At 45.2% G+C, this 25,092-nt stretch overlaps 1 protein-coding gene and 1 long non-coding RNA gene across 4 annotated transcripts; one reads left to right on the top strand and one right to left on the bottom strand.

Annotated features, from left to right (window-relative positions):
- Positions 1 to 230: 230 nt before the first annotated feature.
- Positions 231 to 18,849, bottom strand: LOC133383007 (uncharacterized). Of its 2 annotated transcripts, none has more exons than XM_061622832.1 (2): positions 18,632 to 18,849; positions 231 to 3,205 (listed from the first exon to the last, which is right to left on the bottom strand). In XM_061622832.1, the coding sequence occupies exon 2, from the start codon at positions 2,844 to 2,846 to the stop codon at positions 1,374 to 1,376; it is 1,473 nt and encodes a 490-aa protein (XP_061478816.1). In that variant the 5' UTR covers positions 2,847 to 3,205; positions 18,632 to 18,849; the 3' UTR covers positions 231 to 1,373. The 2 variants fall into 2 exon arrangements, 1 of the variants encoding a protein (XP_061478816.1); XR_009762148.1 differs by lacking the exon at positions 231 to 3,205 and adding an exon at positions 12,329 to 15,675.
- A 186-nt stretch (positions 18,850 to 19,035) lies between these two features.
- On the top strand, positions 19,036 to 23,502 carry LOC133383006 (uncharacterized). Of its 2 annotated transcripts, none has more exons than XR_009762147.1 (3): positions 19,036 to 19,437; positions 20,014 to 20,193; positions 22,388 to 23,502. It is a non-coding gene; the product is annotated as an uncharacterized LOC133383006 (long non-coding RNA). The 2 variants fall into 2 exon arrangements; XR_009762146.1 differs by lacking the exon at positions 22,388 to 23,502 and adding an exon at positions 22,060 to 22,291 and having other exon boundaries at positions 19,037 to 19,437.
- The last annotated feature ends 1,590 nt before the right edge of the window (positions 23,503 to 25,092 follow it).

Genomic DNA, 25,092 nt, shown 5'->3' with positions numbered 1-25,092 from the left:
CTGCCTGCTGCCTTTGCTATTTCCCTGGCTAATCCAGGAGTTTCAACATGCTCCAGTTCAACTTCCAGACTGCCCACCAGGGATGGGAATATTTTGCTCTCTATCCTGTCTTCTGGAGGTCCTTTCCCTACAAATTGTAGCCTCCACTTCTGCTCCTTTTGCCTATCTTTTACTCTGTGTGTGACTGATGCAGATGTTAGGTCCAAACCCAACACGCAAGTCGCCCTGTCAACCCCAACTCGCTTATTACACCCGGGAAGAGTGCGGAGTTGAGTGCAAATGAACCCACTATCAGAGATCAAGTAACACGAGACAAAAACCTTTGCAAAGGGGACCCAATACTTACAAGCCGAAGCAGGCCAGCATGGGAACCTCATTTATTGGTGTTTAAGGGTTTATATAGGCTTACCCCGAAGTTTACAATATCGGGTTCACGTCATAAAATACAAAAGAAGCAATTGCTAACTGTCATAGCTTTGGGGCATATGTAAGGAGGTAAAGGGGTACAGGGGGAAGGACAAAGTGGAAACATCAAGACTATCTCTTAGACTCTATGTCTGCATATTTCGCATGTCCTTGAGATAAGCACTATGCAGGAGCAGACAAAGGCAACTATTGAGGGGAGGCCCAGCTGCAACCGGGCGCCCCCTAAACTGGAGACAGACATGATATTACTTTGCTTACATATCAAAAAGAGTATTACAAGTCAAGGTTTGTGGGACATTGGAACAGCGTTTGACATTCCTATGCAAGGCACATTAGTAACAATAAGCAAGGCCATAAGCATAAATGTGATACAGAAATGCATAGTAGGGAAGTTTCCAGCTTAAAACGGCTTTTATTATGCGAGCCACTGGAATGTAGGTAAGGATCAGGTCACCAGGAAATAAACCGACATTTTATATCAAAAGTCAAATAAAGGCCACTTTGGTTCTATTTCCCATGAAGCCCAAGCTGGTTTAGGTAGGACATTGAATTATAGTTTTACAAGCACTGGGGTTTCAATTTATCCCTAACAGTCCCCCCTTTCAGCCCTGAGAGACTGACTAGTCTCTCAGGTAGCTGTATTTCCTTGCTTGGGTTGCCAAATCGGTCTCAAAGCCATTTCCATGTAAGTCGGTTGTGGTTTTCGGGAAAAGGACAGTGTGAGCTTGCCCAAACAGGCCGAGGCCACCTGCATCAAATTAGGAATACATTGCAAACAACAGCAAACAGAAATCAACAAAGCAAGTACCATAACAATGTAAAATAAAATTTTGTGCCAGTCAGGCCATGCAGAAAACCAGTCAGAAAACCCAGAGAACAAAGAGAAATTCCCAATGCACTCTACCTCATGATAAATGTTTCCGATATCATTAATGTGTTTAATGATGTCAGCTTTGCTGTCCGTGATATGGGTACAACATTTGCTCCCTATTAACGAACAGACCCCCCCCGTGAGAGCTCAGTAAAAAGTCCAAGGCGAGCCGGTTTTGCAAAACTACAGTTCTAATTTGTCCTTGTTCATTTGTAAGATCTGAAAAGGAAATAGCCGAATCATTCATAAAACGTTCAAAGGCTTGAGAAAGTTCTATGAGTTCCTGGTATGTTTTGGCTGCGCCATACATTGGAAAAAATCCTCTCAGCACTGCCTCCCCTGTGCCTCTCTTGTTGCGGCGGCGCAGAGTGGGCAGTGTGGGGGAAACCCGGAGCCCTGGCACCACCCTTCCCAGAGTGCAGGTCCAAGAGCCTGATACTGGTAGTTTCCTTACCGCTGAGTGTCCACAAAGCCACCAGAGTCCAGCTGGGGTTTGGTGGTCCACTAAGTCTGTGAGGAAAGGCACCAGATGATGGTCTGCAAAAGTCAGCCGCAACAGATGCTGCCAGATGGATAACCAAGTCAAGCCCTCTGCTCTGTGTGTTCCATTTAAAAATGTCCAATTACCCGGATTTGTAGAGTAAATCAAGCCATCACACATCATCCCACCCGTTGGCTGGCTTCCGCTGCCTACACAGACCGATCTGGCGATGGGCCCGCTTAGAACCAGCTCCCCTTCTAGTTCCTGTGAGCTGGAATGTGAGGCAAAGGAAAGATATTCTTTCAACGGCAAAGGGGCCCCAGTCAAGGGGACTCCAGCCTGTCCATGTGGTGGTGTGTGTGCACAGACATAACAAGTGCCCTTCTTAGGAGCTGTTTCTTCCATTAAGGCAACAAACGTATTTCCATCCCACCCATCGCCTATTTTAGTATTTCTTTGTTTAAACCCGCCTAATGTCTTTATGTTATGGGTAGCCTGTGTTACCTGCTTCTGTACGGGTTTCTGAGCGCTCAGTTTATCATTCAGCCAAGCATAGCAAGATGGTATACCGATACCCACACAAAACTTCTGTTTTTCTGTTATCCTGGGCTGAAAAGTAATTCTATTATCTTGTGTCTGAAAAGTAAGCATGTTATACTCTGCTCTTATGGACTTTACATTCACATTAGGGGGACAACCATAGTTAGGCATAGGGCGATATTGTCTGCACCGAAGTGCGAGTCTGATGGGCCATTCAATTTCCACACGGATACAATGTACTACCCAGCTGCCTGTATAATTGTGTTGCAATATAACAGCCGCTTTATGACATAACCGTCCCGCAATGTCGGCCTTGACCATCCCTTCCTTTATCTGATCCACATCGTACAGGAAGGGATCTGGACAGTCCTGGGTTTTCGGAATTGTTCGTCCAAAATCTTTCAGATAATAATAGTCATTGTCACTGCATATTTTCACATTTGCGGGGCAACATAAGGGCCAGGCATGGTGAATCAAAACACCCGCGACCCACAAATAGGCAGACATCCTCCATTCGTGTCGGAGCATTCCTGCGTTGCTGTTTACTCGATGTCTGCATTTTGGAAAGGGAGTTGAGCCGCCTGCCACTGACCGGTTTCTTCGTTCCTCTGCAAACGTATTTTGGGGACCTGGGGAGGTGGAGGTGCCGCTACCACAGCAGGCTTTACGTGGGAATGATGTATCCACGACTTCCGTCCTTCCAGGAAGATGGCTGCTTGTGTAGTTAAAAGGACTTGATGTGGTCCTGTAAATCTTGGCTGCAAAGAATCGCCCCTCACGAATTTCTTTGCCCAGACAAAGTCCCCAGGACAGTATGGATGCACCTGGTCCTCAAGGGGCACCGTCTTGGTGGATCCGGCAGCTTTCCACAGTTCACGGAGTCTATTCTGCAGAGAAAGATACTGGGATACAGTTATGTGATCCCCCCCCAATAGTGAAACATCCACATTTGGCAAGCTCCCCCCTTTTGTGGGAGGCCTGCCATACATTAATTCAAACGGCGAGAGCCCTAAGGCTCGGGTAGGGCGGGTGCGCAAATGGAAAAGAACGAGAGAGAGTACCTGAGGCCACCTTAAACCTGTTTCCTGAGTATACTTAGCCAATGCCGTCTTAATTTCCCGGTTCTGTCTCTCCGTCGCCCTGGACGATTGTGGATGCTAAACAGTGTGAAATAGATGTTTTATTCCCAGACCTTCTTCGACTTTTGCCAAAATCTGTCCTGTAAAGTGTGTTCCTCGGTCTGAGTCTATTACCTCTGGAACCCCGAACCGCGGTATTATTTCTTTCAGCAGCAATTTGGCCACCGTTGTGGCGGTGGCATTTGTGGTTGGGAATGCCTCTACCCATGCTGTTAAAGGACATACCATGACCAAAAGATGTTTCTTTCCTTCTGCTTTAGGGTGATCAACAAAGTCAATTTGAAGATGTAAAAATGGTGCAGCCGGTACGGGTCTGCCCCCTTGCGGGGCCCTGTTTGGTAAGGCTGGGTCGTTTGCTTGGCAAATGTGACATGCTTTCACTATTGCACCACATACTGGTTGAATTCCGGGAGCATACCAGAAGCGCGTTATCGAATCCACTAGCGGATGTTTACCATAATGGCCCCCATGGTCGTGGAACCATTTCGCTGCTGTGTGGTACAAAGCTCTGGGAAGGCATGCTCGACCGTCAGGCATAGTCCATAACTGCTGTTTCAGGATCGCTCCTAGCTCCGTCCATCGCTTCAGTTCCTGTGGGGGTATTGAAACAGATACAGGCGGGACAAAAGCAGTGGTTGCCAGCGCCAAAGTGGGCATACTTATAGGAAGCAGTGCCACTTGGCGCGCAGTTTGGTCTGCCAGGGCATTTCCTAGTGTCACAGGATCCTGCTCCTTGGTGTGTGCTTTGCAATGCACCACTGCTAGCTGTAAAGGTTCAAGAATAGTTTGTAACAACTTTTGCATGAGTTCCAGATGTTGGATTGGTTTACCCCCTGCAGTTGTAAACCCCCTGTATTTCCACAAATGAATGTGACAATGTATAACCCCGAAAGCATACCTGCTATCTGTGAAGATGGTCACCTTTTTACCTGCTGACAATTGACACGCTCTGGCCAGCGTGTAGATTTTCTGCTGCTTGCGCTCCCCACCGTCCTGGGAGTGCTGCCGCCTCTACCACATCCCATTGTGTTGTTATTGCAAAACCTGTATATCTTACCCCATTCTGGTAGTAGGAACTGCCGTCTGTGAAGAGAATGACATCTGATTCCGGTAGTGGTTCATCAGATAGATCGGGTCTGATCTGCAAGGTGGATTGCAAAACTTCTACGCAGTCATGGTCCGGGAAGGGCGGAGGCAACTCGGGCAGGAGGGTAGCTGGGTTTAACGGTCCGCAACGTTCAAACCGCACATCAGGATCCTCTAACAGCTCTGCTTCCAGCTGTTGCTGCCTCTGCGCCGAGAACACTTGCGTGGTACCTTTTCGCAACAACGCCGAAAGTGCATGCGAAGTCCAGACAGTAGTGGAATGACCGAGGGTCAATCCTTTCACCTTGGTCAAAAGTAAAGCTGCCACTGTCAGCGTGCGTGTGCATGTGGGAGTCCCACGAGCCACATTGTCAATTTGCTGCGAATAAAACGCCACTGGGAAGTGACTGGGACCGTACAGTTGTGTCAGAACTCCGCTAGCTACCCCCGACCTTTCATGAACAAACAAATGAAAGGGTTTACCGTAATTCGGCGGTTTCAAAGACATAGACGTGACTACACTTTGTTTTAGTAATTCAAACGCCTTTTCATTGTCCCGGCTCCATTGTATCAAATCAGGAGCTTTACTTGCAGTAAGCGCGTGTAGCGGTTTGCTCAATTCTCCACAGGATGGCAGCCATGGTCTGCAAAACCCAATCAGTCCCAGGAACCCTCTTAACTGTCTCTTTGTCTTTGGGAGCGGACAATTCTGTATGGTGGAAACGCGCCCGGGATCCATTTGTCACCCCTCTGGCGTTAAAATGAACCCCAAATATTTAACTTTCTCTGATAGCCACTGAGTTTTCTTCGGGTCGATTTTATGACCCCTTGAATGCAAGTAGAGCAGAAAAGCCTTACCGTCTTCTCGCAGCGCCCCCTGGTGTCCGTTCGCAATCAAGATGTCATCAACGTACAAAACAAGAACTGAACCCCCTTTTGGGGTGAACCCCTCGAGGTTGTCCCGTAGACACTGGCTAAACACCCCGGGACTATCGCAGTATCCCTGAGGAATTCGGGTCCAAACGAAAGAGCGCTGGTCCCATTCGAACCCGAACAAATGCTGCGAATCTGGGTGGAGAGGGATGCTGAAAAAGGCATTTTTTAGATCAATGACGGTAAACCACTTCGCGTCCCATGGGATCTGACTGATGATTGTCACCGGGTCGGGAACAACAGTGTGTAAAGGGATCACATACCTGTTTACCACCCTCAAGTCTTGACAAAATCTCCACCGGACTGGATCTCCAGGTTTCTTTGGGGGTTTCTTTATAGGTAGAATAGGCGTGTTGCAGGGGGTTCGCTGCGGCCGGATGACTCCTTTTGCGATAAAACCTTCAATTATGGGGCGTATGCCTTCTCTTGCTTCTAATGACAGAGGATACTGAGCAACGTTTGGTGGCGGGAGGAATGGCTTTACCTGAATTCTGACAGGGCTTACCGATCGCAACAATCCCACATCCGTATCCTCTGTACCCCACAAGTCGGGTGGCAGGTCAACGAGATCTTCTGGTAAGCTGTGACCTATATGTTTGTGTTTAATTGTGTTCCCCACAGGCACCCCCAATACACTCATCAACAAACCCACCCCGTCAGGGGTGCAGGTTAAGGTAGCCTCCAGTTTACATAACATATCACGGCCCATTAAAGAAATAGGGCATGAAGCAGAATAAAGAAAAACATGGTTAAACATTTTATCGTTGTATTTTACTTGCAATGGTAACGTTATGCACATAGGTGTGGGGTTTCCGTCTACCCCCATTGTCATTTTCACTTCTTTACTTAACCAACTATCGGATGCAACATTTATCAGGGAATATGTGGCTCCCGTATCCACCAGAAAAGTCACCGTTTGCCCCTGCACGTTTAAGGACAGTCTGGGTTCTTGGATTGGGAGAGAGAGAGAGAGAAAGAAACCTGCCAGAGACATAAGATTCATTAGCCCCACTCCCAGCCCCTCCCTATCCACATTTAGTCATTGCTGGTTCACTGGGCGTCCGCCGTACTGGTCCCATGAAGCCGGTGTCTGTTGAGCGGCAGGTGGAGGTGGGGGCGGAAAATCTGCGTTCGTACCTGTAAAATCTGGGTAAGAAGGGTTGTTAGGGGTGTACTGCGCGTCCCCTGTCCTCCACGGACAGTCTTTCTTGAAATGAGTGTACTCTCCACATTGGAAACAAGCCCTATCTCCCTGCCATGAATGCCTCATCTGTCCCCTTCCTCTCTGGTTTCCGGCTCTCAGCCCCCTTGGAAAACCTCTTCCCCTGCCTCGAAATCCTCTATTTGGTGGCTGGCCTCTTATTGCAAGAGCCAGCATTTCAAAATCCTCCTTCTTCTCCTTCTTTCTACTTTTCTCCTTATCTTTGTCCCACACAAAATCTGCTACTTCTAAAATCACAGTCACAGCCTCCCCCCCCCATCCGCGTCTGAAATTCAGAAAGTAATCCCTCACCGCTGGCTGCGCTTGGTGAACAAAATTGGCAATGAGGGTCGGATGGTCCAGCACATTTTCTGGGTTCAAATTAGTATAACTATGTGCTCCCTCTAACAAGCGCGACCAGAATTTTCTGGGAGGTTCGCTGGCTTCTTGTTTGATCGCCATAAATTTAGCTTGGTTGGGGGGTTTCTGTGACATTTGCTCCAAGTGTGTCAAAATCCTATCCCTATCGGTCTGCAACTGAGCACGGCGAGGCTGCGTCCAGTCTCCCGCTGCCCAAGCTGCAGCCGTTTGTGCTCGGTCCGACCAAGCTCTATTTGTTGCCGCTTCCGCAGCCCAAGCAGTCTCCATTGTCCACAACCTGCTACGTTCTTCACCTGTCAGTACTCTTCTCAACAAATGCTCCACATCCGAGTACGTCGGATTGTGGCTTTCAAACAACCTGCCTAACAGTTCTCTGATTCTCCTTGGCTGTTCCCCGAAAGTTCCAGCCATTCTACTCCATTCTTTTAAGTCCCATTCCAACCAACTTTTTAGTTCAACCACCTCAGTACGCTGGATACCCCCGTGGCCATCCACGTACGGCTGATCATGTACAAGCAAAGGCATCTCCAACGCTTCTGCCTCTTTTCTTTTCTTTTCCTTTTTTCGCTTGCGCGTGTCCATGCCCCCTGAGGCCCCCTTCCTTTCCCCTTTTCGTCTGTCTCATCATCTGATACAAATGAAAAGGCCCCTTCCTCCGGATTGGGATCCCCGCCCCCGGGAGCTGGTAGCGGATCCGGAGCAGAGGGTATTATAGAACGATTCAAGACCGTTCTTTTACTTGACGTGTCGTCATTAAAATAATGAGGAGGGGGTTCCTCAATGGACAAAGTTCTCACTGCCATCAAAGTAAGACTATCCCATTTTTGCGACCCTATTTTCCATAGGAGCCAAAATTCCAATTCATCCGGGTGGGTATCCCCAATCCGTCTCCGCACTCCCAGTAGCGGAGCGGTTTCAAAGGACCCACCCCTCGGCCACCGTTCACCCAGCACCGACACTGCAGTCATCCGCGGCCACTCCTCCTCACAGAGCTCTATCATCTTTTTCTTTTTCAAGCCTCTCCTTCAAACAGGCAATTCCTCCTCTTGCCACAGCATACACATGATTCCCAAAGGGCTGTCCTTTACCGGCACACTCCCTTTATTTCCCATGATGTCTGATAACGGGTTTTTCCTCAACTGTGCTTTATCCCCAAAGTGTCAAAGCCGCCCGCTTTTATTGATAACCGAGAAAATTCTCTCGTGGCGCCTGTTATCAAATTAAGGGGTGCAATGGCAAAAAGGGGGTCCGCACAAGGGATCCCGGATGACCCCCAATTGTTAGGTCCAAACCCAACACGCAAGTCGCCCTGTCAACCCCAACTCGCTTATTACACCCGGGAAGAGTGCGGAGTTGAGTGCAAATGAACCCACTATCAGAGATCAAGTAACACGAGACAAAAACCTTTGCAAAGGGGACCCAATACTTACAAGCCGAAGCAGGCCAGCATGGGAACCTCATTTATTGGTGTTTAAGGGTTTATATAGGCTTACCCTGAAGTTTACAATATCGGGTTCACGTCATAAAATACAAAAGAAGCAATTGCTAACTGTCATAGCTTTGGGGCATATGTAAGGAGGTAAAGGGGTACAGGGGGAAGGACAAAGTGGAAACATCAAGACTATCTCTTAGACTCTATGTCTGCATATTTCGCATGTCCTTGAGATAAGCACTATGCAGGAGCAGACAAAGGCAACTATTGAGGGGAGGCCCAGCTGCAACCGGGCGCCCCCTAAACTGGAGACAGACATGATATTACTTTGCTTACATATCAAAAAGAGTATTACAAGTCAAGGTTTGTGGGACATTGGAACAGCGTTTGACATTCCTATGCAAGGCACATTAGTAACAATAAGCAAGGCCATAAGCATAAATGTGATACAGAAATGCATAGTAGGGAAGTTTCCAGCTTAAATCGGCTTTTATTATGCGAGCCACTGGAATGTAGGTAAGGGTCAGGTCACCAGGAAATAAACCGACATTTTATATCAAAAGTCAAATAAAGGCCACTTTGGTTTTATTTCCCATGAAGCCCAAGCTGGTTTAGGTAGGACAAGTGAATTATAGTTTTACAAGCACTGGGGTTTCAATTTATCCCTAACACAGACAAACTGGAACAGGTTCAGAGGAGGGCAACAAGGATGATCAGGGGACTGGAAACCAAGCCCTATGAGAACAGACTGAAAGAACTGGGCATGTTTAGCCTGGAGAAGAGAAGACTGAGGGGAGATATGATAGCACTCTTCAAGTACATGAAAGGTTGCCACACAGAGAAGGGCCAGGATCTCTTCTCGATTGCCCCAGAGTGCAGGACATGGAATAATGGGCTCAAGTTTCAGGAAGCCAGATTTTGACTGGACATCAGGAAAAACTTCCTGTTAGAGCCATACGACAATGGAACCAATTACCTAGAGAGGTAGTGGGCTCTCTGACACTGGAGACATTCAAGAGACAGCTGGACAGCCATCTGTCGGGAATGCTTTGATTTGGATTTCTGTATTGAGCAGGGGGTTGGACTTCATGGCCTTATAGGCCCCTTCCAACTCTACTATTCTATGATTCTATGACTGTGTATCAGAAGCCATATTCTGGTCCTCCCTGCCCAGCTATGCATGACTGAGGCCTAGTCTGCAAAGTGAACCAAGAGAGACAGGGCAGGCTAGTGCGCCTTCCTCAGTTGTGCTGAACTCACCCCTCATCCCCCCCATCTCCTCTTATGCCTTTTGTGCCTGCTCCTTTGTGTGTGTGTGTGTGTGTGTGTCTGTGTGTTGAGTATGTATGTGAGTTTAGTTATGATTAGGTTTATGTAGCTAATTCCTTCACACACATTGTTACTGAGCTATTCTCCATTGCAGTGTTAAATGTGTATATTTTGATTCTGTGTATACGTGTTCAATAAATATCCCCATGTTTAAGATCTGTATGAGTGTAAGTTACGAGATAAATCTGCCAAGATGCACTATTACCAAAAATCCTGATACACAAGATTCCTAGAATGTGTGAATATGAAATATGTGTCTTGCTAACACAGCACCAAGAAAAATTTACAAGGTGGCCACACCACATTCATTCTTGCACACATGTACCACACATGCTCACTCACTGCACACATACAGACCACAGACACACATACATCTCTCTCACACACACACTCCCACCACACACATACAGTCATACACTTCACATATACCCTCTCCCTCCCCAAGTGCATCTCTCCCTCTCACATAGACCACATACATCTCTTACTCACTCACTCACTCACTCACACACACACACACACAGCTCTCACAGACCACACATACATAATACCTCCCCTCCCCGTCTCCCACACAAACACAGACTATACGTATATAAATCTGCCTCTGCCCCAGTACGTCTCTCAATCACACACACAGAATACTTGAGAACCAGAACACACGTTTGGAAAAGCCCCTGCACAGGTAAAGGAAGTACCTGCCATTTTTTTAAAAAGCCCTCTCTTCAGCCCCCCCATTCCAAAAAATTATGAAGATCACCAGGTTGGTAATTCTTGTGCAGCTTTCGTCATCTTCAACTTTTATGGGCCTAGTCTGGAGCGATCAACTGAAAAAATAAGGACTACTGCATTTAATTTCTACAAATAATCCAGTTATTCCACATCTAAGACAAGAATAGTTTCAAATTTGTAGTCTTGAGTTTTAAACCTCTTGGAAAAAAATGTTTCCTACAGAGCACCCCTGAACTGTGCAAGCATGTTGTCAATGAGCCTGGATTGCTGAAATTATATGGGATCATTGCAAGCAACAGCTGGGTCCTGCTACATATTTGAAAATTACCTTTAATAAGCACCATGGATACTCCACTAATACCAGTAATAGTAGTGTCAGTTAAGTCACTCGGCTGAAAGCATCTGTTTTACGTTACTCTCCATTTCTGACTTGGTGGGTCAAAATGGGGAGCAAGTAAAACCAGTAAAAGAAGTCTCCAAATTTACTGAGAATTAGCTCATATATAATCTGGAGATCTCAAACTTTACCTAAAACCTTAAGTTATTATTATTATTATTATAGGCAAAAAAAAAACCTCGAGGTTTAAGAACAAACATATAGCCAACAGCTATTTCTATCAAACTTTAAAAAGCAGAGAAATTGGGCAGCTATAGTGAATGTACCAGGAGACCTGCTCCCCTGGCGCATTCCCTTATTCGCTTTTAAAAGTTTGATAGAAATATCTGTGGGCTATAGGTACGTTTTTAAACTGCAAGGTTTTCTGCCTATTAGTGAATTTCTCTGCTTCTTAATCTGGGAGGTAAGAAATGGAATCCTGTGCAGGGTTGCTGAGAATGGATTCATCATTTGCATGCTTACTGAGTTCAGTGGGATTTACTCCCCTGCAATTATACTTAGGAGAGGTGAAACTGGACTGACCACAAGGGGATGGGGAGGGGAGGAAGGAGGGGGGAGGGGAGCAGGGGGAGGGCAGGTTTGATCATTTGCATGCTTGAATTCAATGGGATTTACTCCCATGCTATCATGCTTAGGATAGATGAAACTGACTATGGGGAGGGAGGGGAGGAGGAAGGGGGAAAGGGGAGGGGAGAAGAGGAAGAAGGTGAGAGGGGAAGGAGGAGCAGGGAAGGGGCAGCAGGGAGGGGATAGGAGGAAGAAAAAGGGAAGGGCAGGTTTGATTATTTGCATGCTTGTAGAGTTCAATGGAATTTACTCCTGTGCAATCAGGCTTGGCATAGGTGAAACTGACCTGAGGGAGGGGAGGAGGAAGGGACAGAGGGTAGGGGTAGGGAGGAAGGGGAAGTGGGGAGGGGAAGGAGTAATGGGAGGGAGGGTAGGAGATTGGGCAGAGGGAAAGCCCCTTTCCTTTTCAAAAGGAAAATATTGTTAACAGTATCATTATTTTTCAGGGTTTTCCCCACCTTTTTATTCTACAGCAGGCAAATGTAGTCTCCCACCCAAATTTAAACCAAAGCTGTCCCCGGTCACATCCACGCCAGACATTTATTCCACTTTAAACAGCCATGGCTTTCCCCAAAGAATCCTGGGAAGTGTAGTTTGTGAAAGGTGCTGAGAGTTGCTAGGAGAGGCCCTATTCCCCTCACAGATCTACAATCAGCAGAATTCTCTGGGAAGAGGGCTGACTGTTAAACCATCCTGGCCATGGGAGCTCTGTCAGGGGAATAGGAGTCTCCTAACAACTCTCAGCACCCTTCACAAACTACACTTCCCAGGATTCTTTGGGGAAAGCCATGGCTGTTTAGAGTGGAACAGACTTGTGGTGTGGGTGTGGCCCTTTGATTAGTCAAGCCAAACAGCTGTTAGTCTAGCTTTTAGAACAATTAGTTTGTTCTTACTAAGCATGCCTACATTATCATAGGCTCCAGTGTTGATTTTCTTAAACGAATTAAAAATCAGTCATGCATTTTTTTAACTTTGTAACTGCAAAAGATAAAGATCAGAGTATGGGGCAAGGTCAGTAATAGGATTACAGGTATGCTGTGAATATGGCTGATTTTTAATTAATTACAACAAATTATGAGACCACTGTCAGAAAAAAGTCCAACAGGGGTCTGGATTTTTTTACTCATGTTTCAGACTCCAAAGTCTGGATTCTCTCTGATTGTTTTGTGTATTGCCATGAAAATGTAGAGGGTTATTAAGCAAGTGTTTCTGAGTTCAGGACTATAAGTTTTGTAAGATTTTGTTCTGAAATGATCTCATGGGAAGCAGCAGAATGGCATGGGGGTTGTTTTCAATTTAACATGGCGGAATGTGAAAAATCACTGGTTATAGTATACAGCCACGTTTGTGGCTATAAAATTATGAAAGCAGCATAAAAATGCATGGCACTTTATGCAAAACCATGTTAACCCCACTCTTGCTGCTAAGTACCAAAGGTTGACTCCCCCTCAAACAGCCACCTGGAACACATTTTCAAGTTCTCCTTGCTAATCCAATTTCCCATTCGCCACCCCAAAACCTTCCAATGAAATTAAAATTGCATGCTATGATCCTCATTCACTGGGGTCCTGCCCCTTGAAATCCATCACTGAAGCTGTGGTGAGTGGGATAGGAAGACTTTTTTGAAAGGAAAAAAATCATCAGGTATTACTTTCAGTTTGGCTTGTCCTATAATTCCACCAGTTGGTATCTGCAAGCAATTTCCCAATACCCATAAGAATAAGGGGCCATTTTAAGGATCCAAAAACATAGAAAAGTACAGAGATCCTGTGCATTTATATACCATATAGGCCACATTCTCATATGCAGAGTAACTTCTTTGCTTGTTGTAGACTACTGTATGTAACACATAACCAGACAAATTTAGTGAAGTTATTTAATTGAAACAGGATGATAGGGGGAGGACTCAGCAGTAGAGCATCTGCTTTGCATGTAGAAGGTCCCAGGTTCAATCCCCAATAGTATATCCAGGTAGGGCTGGGACAGTCTCCCTCTCTGAATCCCCAGAGAGCTGCTGCCAGTCAGTGTCAACAATAGTGAGCTAGATGAACCAATGAGTCTGACTCAGTGTAAGGCAGCTTCCTATGTTCCTATATCCAATGTTAGTCTTATTCATAATAGATCCACTGAAATCAATGAACTGAAGCCCATCATGTTCAGTAGGTCTACTCTGAGTATGACTAGCATTCAGTATCACCCCAGTATAATTGTATATAACACCTGGTATGATTGTATACATTATTCAAAATATCAAAAATTACTTTGGTACATATAAACTGAAGGAAAAGGGGAAGGGGATCTTGTTTAAGTCAGCACTGAAGCAGAGACAAACAGCACAACCGAACAAATCAATATTTACCATCTCATACAGAATCTTGCAGTGTTGTCCTTCAGATAACAGCAGATAAAATAATACAACACTTCTTTTGGAAAAAGTTGAAGTTTATAGTTAACTGTGTTTTCACATATTTTACATTCAAGATGCTAAAAATGGAGCAAATGATATCTGAATGGTTTTACTATGGCTCTCTTTTGTGGCCCTGTTGGCACAATACATTTAAAGCTGTATTATACCACTTTAAAAGTCATGGGTTTCCCAACAAAATCCTGGGAAGTGTAGTTTGGTAAGGATGATGAGAATTATTAGGAGACCCCTATTCTCCTCACAGAGCTACAATTCTCAGAGTGGTTTCACAATCAATCCCTCTTTCCAGGGAACTCTAGCAGTTGTAGCTCTGTGAGGATAATAGGAAGTCTCCTAACAACTCTCAGCACCCTTTATAAACTACAGTTCCCAGGATTATTTCAGGGAAGCCATGACTGTTTAAAGTGGTATAATACTGATCTCAATGTATTCTGCAGAAGGGATCCACTTGATTGCTTGTTTATGGCTCCATTTCTCTCTCAACTATTCATTCTTTATTTATTTATTTATAGTTTTACACCTCTAAATATAATAACAATCTCTAAGCAGTTTACATAAAAATAATGAAAACACAACATTCAATAAAATATACTAAAAACAGGATAAAAATACAACGGTATATTGAGTAGTGTAGAAAACAAAATAAAAATAAAGTTTAAGAGTCAAAGTTCAAGAAAGCTTGGGTAAACATGTAGGCCTTTAAGAGATGTTTAAAGGAATGCTCCTATCTCTGAGAAGGCCTGCTTCTGTGTTGCCACCAAGTGACGATCTGCTGGTTGTGGAACAACCAAAAGGTTCTCCTCTGAATATTTTAAAGATCGACTTGGTCTACACCAGGGGAGGCTGCCAGGTATCCTGTTCTCAAGGTGTTTGTGGCTTTAAACGTCAACAACAAAACCTTGAACTTGGTTTGGTAGCTAATAGGCAGCCAGTGCAGATCTGTCAATGCTGATGTAATTTGTGTAATTCTTGATGTCCCACATAGCACCCTAGGAATTGCATTGTGCATTAGTTGCAGCTTCCAAACCAGGTGCAAGGGTAGCCCCACTTACAGCACATTAGAGTAGTCTAATTGTGAAGTTACCAATGTATAAACCACCGTGGCAGGCTATCCCTGTCCATAATGGTCATAGTGGTGCAACAACTGAAGTTGATAATGGGTGTCCAAAGCATTGAAGTCACCTGGACCTCTATTGACAACAATGCATCTAGGAGCATCCCCAGATTAGGCACCTGCTCTTTCAGAAAGAGTGCAACCCCATCCAGAGCTGGTATACCACATGAGAATTGCCATTCATCGAGCCTCTGTGTCGTCAGGATTCAATCACAGGCATACATGTGACCATTATAGAATCATCACACATGCATACTAACACTAGCTAACAAGAAAGAAGAAGGAAATGAAGAACAATCAACAAGTAATTATAAAAAAAAAGAATCAGTGAAGGAAGAGTAGGTTGCCTTTCTCTCTATCATACCCCACTGTTTCAGATTACTTGTTACAAGAGTTGGTGCTTCCATAATGGAAACGGATCTCACAAAATCAGACGAATAGTTCATCGGACACCTCAGCAGACACTGTACAACAGTGGCACTCAAGTCCACATGGAAGCAGGAGTTTTTGTCCTCAAAGGGCCTGGCAAAATAGTCACAGCAGACCTCCAAGGACTCCACGCCTGGGTTAACCAAGGTAGATAAAAGCAACCCTCATGCCACTAGGAAAAGCTCCACTGGACGTCTACTGGAAGACACAACAGAGACAGTAAAGTCACCTTTACCACCACACTGTAAGCACATTTATGTTCTCTTACATGGGTTCAGTAGTCAGTGCAATGAGACTCCAGCTGTCTCCAGGCCTACTTCATTGCTCAGAGTTCCCCAGTAAATCAAGGTGGCTGCTCAAGCTCCACAGTACTAGAGAGGGCACTTGTGTGCAAGCGTGTCGATGGCCTACTGTGCCCAACCATTCCATAGTGAGGCCAGGGCCTTGGAATAATTGCTTTATTCTAACTTCTGCCTCGCTACACATCAAGGAAAGTCAGATGCTTATGCTAACCATGTCAATGTCATGGGGTATGTGTCTTTGGGGGGAGGGCCTGCAGTTCAGCCCCACTCCCCCTTTATTTGTATGAAGCTCCTTCATGCATATAACACTTTAAGAGAGCTTGAAAAGCAAAAAGCAAAATTTAAGAAGCAGATACAATGAAATCTTAGGCAGTTTCTTCTGCTGTATCATTCCTATCTGGATATGGACTACAGGATAAATAGTGAAAACTGGAACATTTCACTATATATACAGTAGGGCCCCGCTTTACAGTGCTTCGCTTTACAGTGTTCCGCTAATACAGCGGTTGTGGATTGTAGAAAGGCCCCACTTTACAGCGCTTGTTCCGCTTTTACAGCGGTTTTTTCCCGCCGGGCGCCATTTTGGTCAATGTAAGTCAATGGGATCTGCTTTACAGCGGTTTTTGCTTTACAGCGGGGGTCCAGAATGTAACCCGGTGTATAAGCGGGGTCCTATTGTACCCTAAAACTGTGCAATGCAAATATTACAAACACATTTGCATTAAGCACATGAATCATACATACAGGTTAGGCCAGTGCCAGACTTCAAGGAGGCCTTGGCATGGTGGTATCAATGCCCCCCCAACACCTCCATGGCTACCACTGCATTTTTATTTTTATTTTGCTGTTGCTACAGCTCCACCACCACTCACCACCCTCCCTGCCAACCTCCTGCCCAGGCCTTATATATAATCCTATGCAGTCTATGAAGCTATAGATTTCATAGGTTTAGAGGGTGGGTTTTATAGATCTACTGGTTGGAGTATTGCATTTTGGGTAAATTAAGATGGTAGGTGGCCACTGTGGATGGGAGCAGAGTTTTCCCACACCATTCAAGTGTAGCGCCACTACCTGCCCACCAGTAATGTTGCATGCTTTTTTGTATGAATGTGCTAATCGTACAATGTATTTACGTGTATGTTTTTAAATATGTTGTAAGTCACTTGGAGACCTCTGTGTAACAACTGACAAACAAATCTAATAATTAAAAAAAGTAGTGTAGTAATGCAGAACTGCAGCTCCTGTGGTATTTGCTGCCATAAAAATACAGGGTGCAATTCTTCCCCTATGTGAGCAGAGTGCCTCCCCCCACTCCTAACACACATGCAGACAGGATGTCTGGACAGTCTGATTTCATGAGCTCCAGAAGTCTAAGAACTTGACCAAGCAGATAAGAAAGGCTGGACAGAGATATGTGAGATGTGTACAGACTTCCCTTTCCTTCAATAGCCTTGTGCCCCTATTTGAGTTCCTTCCTCATAAGCACTGCATCTGAATGGGGAAGAATCAATCATCCACCTTAGAAAATAGGAAATAGGCATGCTCCTAAACAATTGAGTTAATGCAATGGGCATGCACAGTGCACTGATGACATCTAATTGGTTTGAGCTTCCTGATGCAGGCCTATTGCAGTTTGGAGACACATTACTCTTTTCACACTTCCTGTGTTTACAGTCACAAACCCTGGGTAAAAAACTAGTGTACCTTCTGCGGTCACAGGCTCCACCTCCATGGCTGGAGGCAGTAAGCCTCTGCATACTGGTTTATTGATTGATTGATTGTATTTATATACCGCCCCATAGCCGAAGCTCTCTGGGCGGTTTACAATAACCAAAAACATTAAATACAAATATACAAATTTAAAAACACATCTTTTAAAACAATTTAAAACACATGTTAAAGCATGTTGCTGGGAATTTCAGGTGGAAACAGAGTTGTTGTGCTCAAGTTCTGTTTATATGGTTTCCATAGATTTCTGGATGGCCACTTCACAGTGGTTGTTGGCCTAGATGGCCCACTGGCCTGATGCAGCAGGGTTTTTCTTATGCCCTTATGAAGCTCTTGCACGCAAAGCCAGAAACATCCCTCTGTGTAGAAGTTCTCCTGGATTGTCATCCCAAGGAAAGAGCTGCTTTTATGGGTTGGTATCTTTACCATCAGCCATCCCCTATTTACACCTCCTTTTGATCCTCCCTCTGGACTCTGGAGGGACAAGCCTAGAACGTGAACCATGTCACCATCTGCCATGGACCAGAAGAGCTGTCCCCATATGCTAGCCTTCCTCAACACAGTACCCTCCTCCCTGATGTTGTTGGACTACAACTCCCATCATGCCTGACAACTTGCCGGGCTGGCTGAGGCTGATGGGAGTTGGAGTTTAAAACATCTGGAGGACACCAAGGTCAGGAAGGCTGTCATACACCAGCATATCCCTAATTATATTGTACCTTTATGTAGATTTTAATTGAACATTAGGGGATAAAAGTAGAGTATAAAGTTGGATCCTTTACATACGTCATACTTAGAGTAGACCCACTGAAATAATGGGACCTGAGTTGGTCATGAGTAACTTAAGGCCCATCCATTTAAATGGATTTGACTATATCCAATAGAAATGAAAACCACCATAATTTTGAAAGTAAAGGAATGTTTTCAGTTTCTGTATCCTTTTTAAAGAGTTTTGGTAAAGTGTTACTAGACTGCACCTAGTATGTTTTGGAATAAAGATCGTCTATGATCCATACATGCGGGAGGGGCAATATATGGTAGAACTCAAGTTCTACTCAAGCCCATCCGGGAATATCTTTGAGCAGCAAACGTCTTTTGATTTGAACTCGGCTTCTATGGGGTACCTGTTCCCATGGGCTTTCCTTTCAAGGCTTCGCATATGGCTCTTCTCGCACCCACGTCCTTGCTGAAGCTCGGCCGGCAGCTGCTAGTGCTGCCGCTGCCTGCTAAGGAAGCCACGGCCTGGGCCGCATCCCTTCCCAGTCCCGGAACTGGAGCCACCGACAAAGTTTACACGTAGCAGCACGCGACAGGCGTGTGGCAGATCACTTGCAACAGCGGCGCCTGGTGTTCCGCAAAACCGGGCGCCGAGGCGGGCATGTGTGTAGGGGGGGCTGGACACTGGGGGTGGGTGGGAGGTAGTAGGGGGTGGGCTTGTTACGTGGGGATCGATAGAGCGGAATTAAAGAGAAGCCGAAGGGAGGGCTGTGCTGTGCGCCATCAGGCTCCCCCCCCATTTTCGGGTACAACCAGTCCTACGCATCTTAAGTAAAGGCGTGTGCAGTACAGAACAAATACAATTAAATAAAAAGGAGAGGAGCATCTGAAAGGAGTGGACAAACTTCCAGGAGGGCGGGTGTAAATGAGCGTGAAAAATACATCTAGGAAGACGATAATCGAAGGGGGGGGATACGGCTTCTACTTGCAGCTTGGCAGTGGCCCACTATCTCCACCACGCTTTTTTTTTTTTAAAAAGATCAATTATGTTGATGGCGAAGTTTTCGAAGCTGACTACACCCGTTTTCCACTACACTGCGCCCTACCCGGTTTAAAAAGAAAAATAAGAAGAGAAAGAGCACAATGTGTTTCTTGTTATGCAGCCTGGCTTTTTCCTTTTTTTCCTGTATGGGTTACATCGTAATATTAAGCTGTAAGTTTAGTTCTGGACAAACAATCTCTTGTTGCATCTCTGGGGCGGGGGGGTTGGTAATGAATTCCCACAGATGATGTTGCCCAAACAGTGATCGGCTTGTGACTTGATTTCAAGCATCATGAAGTGGTGTGTGTGTGTGTGTGTGTGTGTGTGGAAGGGGGAGGGAAGGTCAGTACAGAAAAGCGCTTTGAAGGGGAAAGGCTGCCTGCAGCAGGATTGTTTCTACAAGCTAATTGTACTGAGTGCAGCTGCACAAAGCTGGATCAACAGTAATAGAAGGCGGCGCAGACTTCCTGACGCCAGCCCTGCAGAGCTCCCACCAACACTGGCAATTCCAGATTGTTTTCCAGACCTTATCTCTCCCTAGTTAATTTCTTTCGCTCGCTCTCGTTTTGTGACCGGAACAAAGCAACAGCGAATTCCTTTGTGAAAGCAAAGAACGCTGTTCGAGATCAGTGGACTTCACAGATTTCTGTTACAGTGTTTCATATGCAGCTCTTCCCCCCCCCCTCCCGCCTCCGGTGATCCGACCTTCTTTTCTGAGCTTTCTAAAACTTTTCTCTCTTTGAACAGATGGGCAATGCGAGGCGAACAACGACAAGCCGTTTGAAAGTCCTTGGTTGTGGTCGGAGGGAGTTCACCCGGCACATTGCAACCCTCGGTGTCAAAGCATATTTACAGCGCAAATCCTATATAATATGTACATGGCATGTCTACTCAGAAGGAAACCCCACTGATTTCAATAAGGCTTAGGTAAGCGTGTGTAGGATTGTGTTTAGGAAATCTAAACACAGATATGTGGGATTTTGTCAAGGATGGCAAGATGCTGCAGATTCTACAGATAATAGTGACGACACGTTGTTTACATTGCATTGGTACAAGAAGACAAGATGATATACTGGTTTTGAGTTTGCTTCTCCCCCCCCCTTTGAGATAAGTGATTGATCCCTATCAGTTGGCTTTTTCAGATTAAAGCTTTTTTTCAGTTTGTGTGTGTGTGACGCGTGTGATCCCCGTGAAGCAACAATTTGATTTGTTAGGGTTCAGCTACATACGGTGTTCCTAGAAAACCCTTAAAATTATATTAATAGCCACTAATTCTTGTGCTGGCGAGGAAATCGAATCTCCAGTGAAAGGGGTCGAAGTCCACTCAGGCTTCCATCCATCTGTGGTCGGTAAAATGAATACCCGGCATACGCTGGGGGGTAAAGAAAGCGAAGGAACTGGCAATCCCACCCTATATATACGGTCTGCCCAGTAAACGTCGCAAGACGTCACCCTAAGAGTCGGAAACGACTCCCACTATAAGTGTGGGGACACCTTTACCTTTACTTTAATTCTTGTGCAGACCTACTTCTAGTGCTCCCCAATACTTTCTTCGAGCATCTTTAGTATGGGGAAGAGCAAACCAGATTGGGAAGTGCAGCACGGAAACTTTTCAAACATCTGTGAAATCACAGTATTTCTTCCTCTCCGCCCCCCTTATCCCTGTATTGCGCGCATGGATGCATATATGTGGTACACACACCCGCCGACGTACTTCTGCGTGTTGTCCCAAAAAGAGCGGACGAGGAAGAGATGGCAGTCAGAAGCGGCAGCGTTATAGGGGAATGTTTGGGTGCCAGAAGTTATCAAGGGGCAGGAAAATCCGTCGACCGCAGACAGGAGGTCTTGCTTAGGTAGCCTCTATAACGGAGGCTATCTTTTCTTCACGTGGTTTATAGGCCGTCACAGAAAGGCGGGAGTGGAACGAGAGACCGCGCTCGCGCCTGTGTTCTGGCGCGCGCATACAGAAGGAAAAAATAACCCTAGATTGGATTCTCTTACTTTTGCGCGCGCGCGCACACACACACATACACACACACGTTGCAAGCGCAAGCTAGCTCCACTGCAGGTGCGGGTGAGAAAAAAAAGCCACCGCCAAGCTAGGCTGAGCCCCGCAGCAGCCTCCCACAGCCCAGGGCCGAGCCCCGGTCTCCATGGCAGCCGCCTGAGAGGCGCCGCCGGCTTGGCCCGGGAGGGAGGAAAGGCAGCGAGGAGTGACGTCACGGGGCTGGCGCCGCGCAGTCGGGCCCGGCCTCTGGAAGGGAGGGAAAGAGGTGGGCGGGGGCGGCCCGGAGTAGCTGGGAGGAAAAGGGAAGGGAAGGAGGCGCGCGGCTGCCCTCTCCGTGGCTCGGGGAAGTCCTCGCCAGTCGCCGCTGCTGCCCGTGCCAGCCAGGTGGAGGAGCTGGGCAGCGTGAAGGGGGCGGGAGGGGGAAGGCCACTTGTGTGAGGGGGAGGAAAAGGAAGTAAGTCCTAGAGAGAATGTGTGTGAGTGACTGTTCCCCTCCCCTTTTGCAAACACACGAAAGGCAGAAGCGATTCTTGACACACACGATCTTTTCCCCACTCCCGTCTGGAGACTGTAAAGCACAGAAACAGGCTCACACACACTAGGTACTGTAGACCTGTAGGAACTGGCTTCCCTGTAAGCCCCCAAAGTGGCGAGAGGAACAGAAAAGCATAATTCCTTCCGTTAAAGAGGAAGGAATAGGCGTCCATTGCATACATACGCATTAAACATCCCTTTTCCCCTTCATCAAAGGCGGTAATTGACTTTTTGCTTGCTCTCCTCTCCAGTCTTTACAAGGCTCTTCTTCCTTGCGACAGAAAGCGGATTGTAGTGGTATGGCCTTCAGAGTCGCTGAGAGGAAGAGTGTCCACCCCACCCCCCTTGCAGTGCGCGGAAGAGGCATGTATGGCTAAACGTCAGAGGATTAGACCAGGTGTCTTTGCACCAGATGGTAAACAGGATTCTTTTGCGTGTCCAGGCACTAAACAAAATATATGAATTTCCACCCAATATTAAACTCTGAAGCCATCAAAAAAGAATTATGGTTCTTGCTTGCAATGTTTTAGAGCCTTAAAGATGAGGATCTCAAAATAACATATGTTAATTGCTTTTTAGGACTCCATACAAGGATTAACCACTTTGTCCAATGCAGTTTAAGGTACCAAGAGGACATCTACAAATAACTTGCTAAGGCAGAAACTATCAAGCATTGAAATTGAGTAGTAAGATACCGATAGAGAGGTTTCACAAGCCATACAATCTACTTTAAATTTAAGCTGCAGTGAGAATAAACCCCACTGAATACACTGGGACTGACTTTTGAGTAAACATGCATAGCATTGTACTACATGTTACAACTGGAAGATGTAACATATACTCTGCCTGTGTCTGGATTCATGGCAAACCTATTCACATAATCAAGATTACAGTGTATCTGTTTGAAAAATGCTGTAAAAATGCCAAATATTTGATCCCCAATATTTGGAAAGGGGCTGCTTTCACAAACATACACTACTAGAGTTTTTGGAGAACATCCATTAAAATCACTAATGCACACATAGAGTTTCTCAATCAAATATGATTTAATATTACAGCAATTTAAAACGGAATAGAAAATGCTAGAGGACATAGTCCATTGCTAGCCTCAAGTGCAGTAACACTTCAAAAGTATTTATGGTAATACGTTGCTTACCAAGATTAATACAAAAGTCATTGAGTAAATTTGGTAGTGGAAATGGTAAATGTATAACAAATACTTTTTATCACATGGTGGCCATCCACAACAAAGCTTCTGTTGCATTGATTTCAGTGGGAGAGATTTAAGCATGCACTTAATATTCCCCTTTAAATAAACATAAACCTGAAACTTCAGCTGGCTCGTGCCCAAAGTATTAGTACATGTTCATGGGCCAATTTGCTATTGCTTTAACAATGCTGTCTGTCTGCCTTTTAAGTTGCCGTCCTATGTATTTCAAAGCGACTGCAATATATCCTGTCAGCCTGCATGCTACCTATGAAAGTCTGTGTTTCTGATTTAAGTTTTTTCCCCTGAGCATATAATGACAAACTGCAGTAATAAAAGGCTGTTCTATTTGCATATAGTCTAGTCCAAAATAAAAACCATGAAGTAATGAAGCCTAACTTAGCCAGAAAAATATATATCAGAAGACCTCAAGCACAAACTAAGGAATCTATTCATTACAGGAAAATATTAGAAGACCTTGTTTAAAAAAAATTGTACTATTTATTGTAGATATTTAAGAAATAAAACTGTAATTGTTTCAAAAAATTATTTTGCTGATAAAGATTCGGCTACGTACATGTTGCTTGAAGCTGAAATCTAAAAAGCACATTTTCTTGGTAGCAACTCTCACTGAACTCAATAGCATTTACTTCTGAATAAACATAGTTGGGGTCATGCTGCATGTATTATAGCCTTCAGTTGGGTTAAAGCACCCTAACTGCTGGATTGCAGCCATAAAGTGCAATTGGTTGCTGAGGACTGTTCAGTGGGCTTTACTCCCATATAATACAGAATTACAGACTCAACTCTTCTTTAGTAGAAGATACGTAGCAAGGCTTCAACTAAATGAGTGGATAAGAATCTGTTTTTAAGTACAAGGAAACTGTTATATACTATTGGTCTATCTAGCCCATATTGTCTACTGGCAGCAGCTCAGCAGGGTTTCAGACAAGGGCCTTTTCCAGCCTTCGCTGGAGATGCCAAGGATTGAACCTGGGACCTTCTGCGTACAAAGCCTGTGCTATCACTGATCTATAGCTCGTCACCTAACTATGTTGATTAGGTATAGAAGCATAATCTTGTAGTGTGCTTGTGGCAGTGAAGCCCTCCACAAAACTGCATCCCTTGGGGAGAAGGGAGAAATAGAGTGAGAGAGCAAGCTGCCTCTACCCTCTACCTTCCAAGAACACATAATCTGGCACTCCATGTTTATAACCACTCATATAGATTGCCTACTCAAGCAGTTTCCCTTGAGGGATGGGAAAGACAAGGTACAAACAAGAGCTCCGCATGAGGGAATGTCATTGAGTGTTATAGTCCACACATTTTTTTAGATACGTGGTGATGGGAGGGACATCCACTGTCCTCATTACATGAGAGCTGCATGCACAATCTGAACTGGGTCAATAGAAAAACAAGAATGGGGGAGAGGAGGATGCGATTCACCCATGTTCTTAATTCTGTGTGTATACCAGTCTGTATGCAATATAATTTACCAGCTAAAACTTTCCAGTCTCTTTAAAGTGCTATTTGAAAAGCCAAAGTTGGGCTCTGACAAGGTGTAACAACAGGTTTTAGGGAATAGGACAGTAGCTATAAGTGACTATAGTTCATCAAGAAGCCAAGAATCCCCTCTGAAGACACCAAAATGTGAAGGCCTTCCAATAGCCCAGAGAGGGCAAAGGGCAGAGACAAATGTCTACCCTGGAAACAACGATCTAACCTGCACAAGTAGTTATCTCTCTCAAAGCTAGTAACAGAATACAGAAATGCATTATAGGCAAAATAGATTTTACAAAAATAAAAACACCCAGAATCTAATGTTAACTGGTTCTGTATTTATATTTAGTGAACCATCATATCATAATTAGGCATGATGACCCCGGTGGAGTGGTACAGGGATTTGTTCTGTTGCTGGCAGAATGTCTTTAAAAAAAAATGTCAGCAAAAGCCAAATGTTTTCTTTAAAATGTTTCTAACAACACTGGCAATAGTGTGCAAATTGCACATACACAAGCATTCATATTTGCACTACAATTCATATATATCATTAATTGTGACATACACATTAAAGAGG

Source organism: Rhineura floridana, chromosome 4 (assembly GCF_030035675.1).
Source record: "Rhineura floridana isolate rRhiFlo1 chromosome 4, rRhiFlo1.hap2, whole genome shotgun sequence".
NCBI lineage: Eukaryota > Metazoa > Chordata > Lepidosauria > Squamata > Rhineuridae > Rhineura > Rhineura floridana.
The sequence above is the reverse complement of the archived record's forward strand: the minus strand, read 5'-3'. Positions and strand labels throughout refer to the sequence as shown.

Bases quoted from the DNA above. Each gene is read 5' to 3' on its own strand.
- LOC133383007 (XM_061622832.1), bottom strand. From the start codon at position 2,846: ATGCTCCGACACGAATGGAGGATGTCTGCCTATTTGTGGGTCGCGGGT.